Source organism: Scomber scombrus, chromosome 2 (assembly GCF_963691925.1).
Source record: "Scomber scombrus chromosome 2, fScoSco1.1, whole genome shotgun sequence".
Taxonomy (NCBI): Eukaryota; Metazoa; Chordata; class Actinopteri; order Scombriformes; family Scombridae; genus Scomber; species Scomber scombrus.
This window is the reverse complement of record NC_084971.1, coordinates 16672543-16681236: the sequence shown is the minus strand read 5'-3', so window position 1 is coordinate 16681236 and position 8694 is coordinate 16672543. Positions and strand designations below refer to the sequence as shown.

The following is an 8694-nucleotide window of genomic DNA, read 5'->3' as shown; positions in this document are numbered from 1 at the left end:
TCGTTCTGCACAGTTTCTTTGCAAATACTGATAAGATTTACTCCAAGAGGCTTGACTGGATGTCTTGTCTGAAGCAGATATGGATGGACAAATTGGAATAAAGGATTTGGAGCTAAAAGATGAAAAAAAATATTAACAGATTAATTCAGTACAATATTTACTATGTTACATAACTTGTATAACTAAGCTAGCATACAGCTGAATTTACCTGTCAGTGACTGCCTGCTTTGTGTCGTCTGTTTCATGGGTGACTCCCCTATCATCAAATGATGGAATTTGAATTGCTTTCTTTTTGATGACAGGTGAAGAGAGTGGGAGAGGAGACAACAAACAGACCGATGGATGATCCTTTGGCTCCCCGGAGGACGTAGATACTTGAGGGATCAAAGGTGCCAGACGGCCAAAAACACTCATCGTGTTTTGAATAAATTAAGAGGAAGGAGATGAAAAGAATGTCTGGTGATGAAATTGAGGGAAGGGAGAAATGAAGGAAGGTCAGATGGTCAGATAGCAATGCAAAAATTAGTTTATTTCCACATTTTAAAAGTTTCACAATTTAATAGTGGTGGAAGAAGTTTTCAGACCCTTTGCTTTTGTAAATTTGGCAACAACACTGTGAAAAAAATGACAGACATTTGTACTTAAAAGTAGGGAAGTATCTGAAAAATGCATTTAGAGTATCACAATTAATAGCACTCATTTTGCAAATAAAATGGCCCCTATGAGTATGTGTGTACATTATTAAATATAAAATGATTGGTTTGTTAATGCATTCATGTGTATCATTTTACTGTTGTGGCCAGTAACTTATTTAATCTATTTTATATATTGTCAGGTAATTTAATCCTTAGCGATGCACCACATATATAACTGAATTCAATGCAACTTTACTTATTCTTTTGCATGCAGCAACCCACCACAAATATCAACAGATACACAAAATTCACAGGAAAGAAACAAACAAACAAAAAGCTTAATACAGTAAATACATATAAATTTAAAAAGACACTGCATATGGAATACAAAGTAGCTTTGTGAAATAGATGTAGTGGATTAAAAAGTATGTTTTCCTTCTCTGAAAGGAGTATAAATAAAAAGTAGCATAAAATGGAAATAAATGTAAAATACAACCATGTCAGAATTGTACTTAAGTACAGTAAATGTACTCAGTTACTTTCCACAACTGCAATCTAAAACAATGATCTTTGATGAAGATTACCTGCTTATTTCAAGTCAAAAATGATGAAAAAGACCACTAACCTGCTATTTGAAGTGCTGTCTTTGTTGTTGACACACTGAGTGAGTAAATGAGACAAAGAGTGCGAGACAGGGAACAGAGAAGTAGGAAGTAGCGGGCACAGAAGTGCCATTCTCTCCATTCTTGGACACTGAGGCTGCTCTGTTTCACTCCCACTCTCATCTTGTTTGGTTCATGGGAAACTGTCTGTGAAATCTATGTCTGAAGTCTGTGCAGCCTAAGCACAGTATAGACAACTTCAATTTCATCTTAACTATTGCTTTTGTCATGTATAACTTCATAATAACATGCAGAGAATTGAGGATTAAACAATTTTATTTTTGTATGAACAAAGGAAGCTCATGATCATCAAAATAGGGCTGTTACACACCCACAAGTTACCTCATCATGCTGTCAAGTAAAAACAGAAAACAAAAAAACACTTAGATAAATACTATTTTCTGCAATCTTGGTCCATCTACAGCAGAATAATCTTGGCACCTTGAAAAAAAATCAGTTTATTCATTACATTTTTGTTTTAATTAAAGTCACTACTACACCATTTTGGCACAGTGGCACTAACAATCAACATGCCTCTCATGCCGAGAGAGCGAGAGAGAGAGTGAGGACTGATCCTTGCCACTGGCAACACATTCATTGCACTTATTGTCTGTCATTCACTTCACTAATTAAATGCACAATATAAGTAAACTTTGCGATACATGTAAAGTGATTGTCAAATACAAAACGTATGTAAAAGTTGGCACAAGTATAAGATGGCATGAAATTTACAAACACGTTTCTAAAGGGCAACATGTCCTCCACACACCTCACCATCTCTTTCTGCGTGTAGTCTTCTCCTCTTTGTGCATTTGGCTTCATTTAAAAAAATGCTTTAAAGTCCCTTTGCTTCACTTCTCTCTGATCTCTACAGTATGCAAGAGATCAGAGAGAAGTTGGAATGATAGGACCAGGCTTGCATTATCAGATCATCTTCCCTCCATCTTTCTCATCCTCCTCTTCCATTTTCTCTCTCCATTGTTAAGGTGTTGGCTCCCATCCCACCGGTGTCCTGGCAGCACCCCTGTCCAGATGGCCTGTCGCCCACTCCGCCTCGCCCTCTTGATCATATCAGGGCATTGCTATCGTCATCTCTGCAGTTCACACTGGCCACCAGCGGGTGATGCCGGATTGTTTTGTTGCTCCACTTGTGGGCATCCTGCAGCCCGGGCTCGAGGAAGTACAGGCACGCTCCGAAGCCTGCCAGCACCAAAACCGACACCAGCAGGTAGAGTGGGACGAACCAGTCCAAGAACAGCCACGACATAACTGCTGTCAGAGCGAAGTGATGAGAAGGGAGGGGAGGACAGAAAATGGTAGAAGAGAAAGGGAGGAAAGTCAAAAAGGAGGAGGGATGGATGGATGGATGGCAGGCGAGAGGAGATATTTTGGGGAAGGGTGGATGAGCAGAGTTACTCTGTGGTACTTATATAATTTAAAAGTACTCCTTACAAACACTGGCTCTCTACAGGGAGAGATATAACGCATTACCAACTGCAGCATCTCTGTGTCCCTCTATTTGCAGTCATTCCTGAGAAAGCCTCCCTGCTCCCTTGTTACAAATGTAAGATGAGGCACAGGAATGAAGACATTACACAATCAGCTGCCAGCAGGCAGAATCTGTCTGTGAAGCACTTTTATCAGACTGCGATACACAATTTTAAATGTACAAACACACACAAACACAGGTGTTGCATGCTCCCTCTAAAAATAGTGCACAGTAGTAAATAAAGGCATGGTGCTTACCTCTGGGCTATATCAGTAGGTCTCTAGGTGTGTGACGGTATGCGATGCACAGCAGCCGTGAATCAAATCAATCATTAGATTATATCCAGATGCAGCACAGCAGCCCCTACTATTGCATGTGAGACGGCTAAAATCACAGGTGCTCTCTGAGAGGCACAAGAGACAGAAGCTGCATGCGGCTTCATCCTCCAGCTCCCGGCTCTGACGTTCAAAGGAGGGGTGGGGGTTGCTATGACAACACCCCTGCTGATGGCTGAGAGGATGGAGGGAGTGGGAGGGAAACTTATATAACTATAATCTTTTTTTTTTGGTGGGGTGAGAGTAAGAGAAGGGAGTTGGATGAGAAAGCAGGGGGAGAGGGGGGGCAGGCCCTTCAGATGTCTCTGGATGCTTGCCGCCTTGCTGCTTGCTGCGTAAAATCAATTCCACTCCATTTAACACCGAGGCCATCACACAGTTTATGTGACATTGAGAGGGAGGGGGGCATTTTTGTGTGAGCAGCACCTCTCATATCTGCGCTGACTGGCGGCAGCTGCAGTGTTTTATGGAGTCACTCCCCCTGAGTAAAAGCAGGAAAAAAATTGCTTAAAAAAAATAAATTTGTTGCTGTTTCTGAGACAAAAGCTGCATACATAGAAGATGTCCTACATACTGAAAAGTTGTCAGAGGATGTCATTGGTTTTAATGACATTTTTAGCTCAAGCATTGGATTCGATCATTGGAAAGCTGCTGAATTACAGAGATCGGCATCAAATGAAGAGCCATGATATCTGGCAGCAGAAATGAAGCCATGTGACTTCAGAACTGAATAAATTACACAAAGGAATGACAATGTTGTTTAAACAATACAGACCTGAACCTGAACGCTGAAGCTGATTTGAATCAATCATGATCTTAGTAAGTTTTTTGGTTCATCGGTTTCGGAATTTGTTTCATTTTGTTTGGTGTATTGGCAATATAATCATATATTATAAAATATATATAATCATAAGACACAGTATATCAGACAGAACAATGAGGTCCTGATTTATTTCCACTGCTGTCTCGTGTGTTTTCACAGTCCAACAAATCTTATCAAAATGGAACTTAACATTACCAATACAAATTAAACCTAAACATCATGAATCATGTGAACAATCAATATTTTTTCCAGGAAGCAGACGAGGTAGAAGGTATTATTGCCACGAGCAAAGTCAGTGTAGTATAAATTCACACAGACACCATTTTGAAATTAACACTAAACAGTTAAACAATGCAACAAAAATGGAAACATCTTCAGACAGACAGAATTTTCACTTATTCTGTCCTGCGGTCATTAGATAAAGGACTGTTTAATGTTCTTTTTTTCCACAATCGTGTATTTTTAAGAGGTATTTATTTTAAAGTCGTGTCCCCAGTTACCACAATATAATGATCTATGGACCTACATTGTTCTTCTTCTGTTTGTATTCTTACTTACAAAACTAATAGAGAGAGTTTACAAAAAAAGACTTAACTGATGTAAATTTAATCCAGCAGCAATTTCATTTTAGCAATATTGGATTCATTTGACATTTCCACATTCAGACATGATTATTCCAAGTGGCTAATGAAATTGTGTAGTGGGTAAAATCTTTACAATGAAGATGTATTTGTGCGTTGGTTTAACTTTGGCATCCATCCACTAAGCTGGCAGCTGCTGTGAGAGCACTTTGGTCTGCAGGAAATTGGACACAAACGGAGCAATGACTTCAGGATTATTCAGATGGACGTGATGATCGCCTGGTACTGTCACCACTGTGTGCTGAAAGAAGGAAACATTAAATGAAAGATTGAGCAAAAGTTTAAATTTATTGGGAAAAACGTTTTTTTTCATGAACATGGAAAATGTTTTCCTTCATTCCTTCATGGGTCAACTTAATCTTTTTCCTCCTGATCTAATCTTCTCTGTCACACGTTTTCTTCCTCTTCAGTTGAGAAGGTCCATCTTCCACTTCCTGGCTCTACAAAACCAGCAGTGTCTAGACTCTGGAGGTTCTTGTTGTATCTCCTTTCTTCATGTGGGCTGACGTTTAATGAGGATGCTTAATATAATTGCAGTGTAATTGGATGACAGTCTTTCTGTAGTACTAGCCTAAAAACTTAAACTGTTTTAATTTATTTTTTCTGCCAGGTGTAAGCCTGGATGGGATCATATTTGTGGTTATTTGTATCTGTCAGCAGCTAATCTCACATACTACTGGACCCATGAGCCTAATATTTTTTGTGCACATTCATGACTGTATGTTCAAGGACCTCTTATGGTTGTGCTGGGTCACAATTTTTGAAAAACCTATTTTATACCACCAATAACTGCTGACACTTCACTTCTGTTAACCAGCCAGTAGGGGGGGCAAGTGATCAACAACCTGTTTCCATTAGGGAAAACCAATCATATTAAATGTCAGTACCTTGAGAGTGGCTTGTATTATGAGATTAAATGAATATTGATAAGATTCCTTGTGGGCCTATTGCAAAGCTTAGACTTTTCTCTTTTCAGCGGTCCTTGGCATTTTACAATATACAATACACAGCAAAAGGTAATTCCTGGCAAATGGCTAGACTAGAAATGAGACTTACCTAGCCTTTTGCAGGGCACATTTTGGCTTTTGTCCTACCTCAAAAACTGACATACAAGTAGGTTCACATATGTAAAAATGTCCACTGAGACATTGAGCTTGTACTGTAGTGCTACTATAGCATCAGTACATCTCTCTGCTACAACTCACAGACAGAAACACACTTGGTTACACACTGTTTAAAACACTGACGTTGCTGGTTATTCATAGGTGCAGAGAGAGTCAAGTCTGTTACACATGTCAGCACAATTAATGTATTTTAGGAATGATTACAGTTCTGATGAGTAATGTGGATTTTGATTGTTTGATTAATCTTCAGCTTCCTGGCACGCTATAATAATTCAGTCATCACTGTAAATGTCTTCTAACATCTACAACACTTTGATTTTGTCTCCCAAGATTAAAACTCACAGTTCTGCCACGATAGCCTTGGAGAAGCGTGTTGGTCAGTTTCTGTTGGCCTGATTCTGGAAATGTTTTACCGAAGCCTTCGTCTGCTCTAAAAAAACAGAAATTTCAAACATCTTTGGTATGATGATTGAGGGTAACGTGTTCACATTTTAAAACAAGAATAGGTCATAACATTATAATTCAAACATCCATTTCAGTTTAATGATCAAAGTCTTACAGAATAACTAGGACAGAGGCTTGTGTCCTGGACTGCATCTTCAGACTCTGCTCCAGACTGATACGCTCTATGTTTTTCTGAAAGCAGAAAACCAAAAACACATGTACTGTATGAGCTGACTGCTGCAAACACTTTTAACAGAGATGACGGGCTGAATGTTGGTAGAGGGTTTGTGAGGTTAAAAGTGACTTACAAAATTTACTCGCAGGTCTCTGGAGAACACAAATCCTGCTAAAGAAAAACACATTCAGCTGCCAGCAGATGAAGGAAAGGAGGGTGAGATTAGCCCTCCCTGTGAGGAGAGGAGGAGATAAAAATGTACTTCTTTCAACTTGAACTAGACCTCGCTCTAAAAGGATGTTCACAGACTCTTCAGACAGAATCGGGTTGGCAGCTAACAACCTGAAAAAGAAATAAAACACCTCAGCCAACAGCTATAGTCAGGTACACTAACAGCTACTGGAAATCTAAGTCTGTTTAATTTGGTTCGATTTTATGTTTATGTAAGATTATTATGTTAAACAGACTTATAGATATATACACTCACCTCTCAAATGCCTTCTCATAAGTGTAAACTCTTCTCTTGTCTTCTGTCTGTTTTTCAAACTGCAGCATCTCATCCATCCCCTGCCTCAGCACTTTGGATATTTCTGTCTGCGAAAAAAGAGACGGACACGATGAGATGAGAGAATTTTTCCTTTAATAGTTTGTGACATGCAGTATAGTAATAATAAAAATGTTGAAGTACTGGATTTATAGGTAAAAATCCAAAAGCATCCAGGAGAACGATGGCTTCCAACATATCAGGATGCAGTGCACTGAACTGTGAAAAACAAAATATGGAACCATCATACCGGCTGAGAAAATACAGGAAAACAGTGTGCAGTGATAAGTTGCATATGATGAATCTCAGTTACCATCGCAGCAATGTTGCCACCTGCAGAGTGACCACCGATCGTCTTTTTTTTTGGTCATAAACCTAAATTCAAAAATGGATTCAAGGTTTTGATTGTAAGGCAACTAATGATTATTTTTATAACTGATTTATTTGTCATTTAATTCATTAATTCATAAAATGTCAGAAAGGTGACACCAACGAATTACGTGTTTTTTCCAAAACCCAGAAAAAATATTAGAAAAGCAGTAAATCCCTATATTTGACAAGTTGGGACCTGACAATGTTTTGCACTTTTGCTTGATAAATGACTTACATTATTTATCAGTTACCAAGTTTGAGATAGATTTTCTGTTGATTAAATCACAAATTGTTTCAGCATTATTTGATTTCTTGATCACTCTACACACAGCACAGAATCATGACACACCACTGGCAAATTTAATCAGTTGGACCTGATTTTAAAAAGCTCCTTTCTCCAATAAAAGCAACATCAGGTCCCTTAACAAGGTTTTACAGTAGAAGATGTTTAAAAGCACAGTGTGGTGTCAGCATGTGTGAATCAGGAGCATCATTTACATTTTGCTTAGTTTGCCTAGTGTGTGACTCACCCATACTGTGGCCTATGATGGAGAATTTTGTCCACTGAAGACCTGTGGGAGTTATTTTAAAGGAAACACCACGTCTGATTAGATCTGCTGTATTTATAGCAGCTCTGACATGCAGAGTATTGAGGTGATCAACCTCTTCCGACAATGACATTTAGAGTGAAACTAATGGCTTGGAAAGGTCTTGAAACTTCTTGAACTCACACACCGTTAACAACCCTGCGTACATCCGCCACATATGCAGAAAAGGAGTAGAAGACTCGAGGAGGACGATGAGATGACAGACCATGACCTGGCAGGTCCACCGCCACGTATCTGCACTCTGGTGGAAGGAGACAGAGAGAAATGCATAGAACCACACACGCACAGTCTCACATACTGTCATATTATTTATTTTACAAAATAAGGGTGGAAGGGAGGTGACAGCTAATATATCACAGTCTTGTTTACTGAATTTGGATTACCCTTGGGTAGATGGGGAATGAGAGTGTTGAAGGTACCACAGTTGTCAGCCCAGCCATGCAGGCACAGCACAGGACGACCGTGATCGGGACCCCAGATTTTGCCTCTGATCTCCCCCCATGGGACTGGTAGAGAAAGCTCTGAAACTGGACACACAACACAACATCTAGTCTGTAGCTCCAACACTCTGATCTGACTGATATTTATTGTTTATATGAAACAACAACAACAGGATTTCACATTATTGAAACCTTTGATCCCGGGAATAGCTAAAATATTGAAACTTTCCTTGGCCTGTTTTGGGTTATTAAGAAATATTACCTGCTTGTTTCACTGTAGATGACATTTCAGTGTCTGATGATTCTCAGTTTATGTCTGCAAAGCTGAATAGCCGTTCAAAGAAAAGTGCAGAGAGGAAAAAAATGAACTTTCTTGAAAGAAGTGTTGAAATGTCCATAAAG

The 8694-nt window shown here is 39.2% G+C and overlaps 1 protein-coding gene across 2 annotated transcripts; it reads right to left on the bottom strand.

Moving 5' to 3' along the window:
- Positions 1-3079: 3079 nt before the first annotated feature.
- Positions 3080-8694, bottom strand: LOC133990494 (serine hydrolase-like protein). Of its 2 annotated transcripts, none has more exons than XM_062428830.1 (12): positions 8555-8694; positions 8236-8379; positions 7980-8093; positions 7775-7816; positions 7186-7205; positions 7017-7091; positions 6816-6922; positions 6591-6670; positions 6462-6499; positions 6269-6345; positions 6052-6139; positions 3080-4826 (listed from the first exon to the last, which is right to left on the bottom strand). In XM_062428830.1, exons 1-12 carry the CDS (start codon positions 8577-8579, stop codon positions 4707-4709), a joined length of 930 nt encoding a protein of 309 aa, XP_062284814.1. In that variant the 5' UTR covers positions 8580-8694; the 3' UTR covers positions 3080-4706. The 2 variants fall into 2 exon arrangements, with proteins under 2 accessions (XP_062284814.1, XP_062284822.1); XM_062428838.1 differs by having other exon boundaries at positions 6462-6496.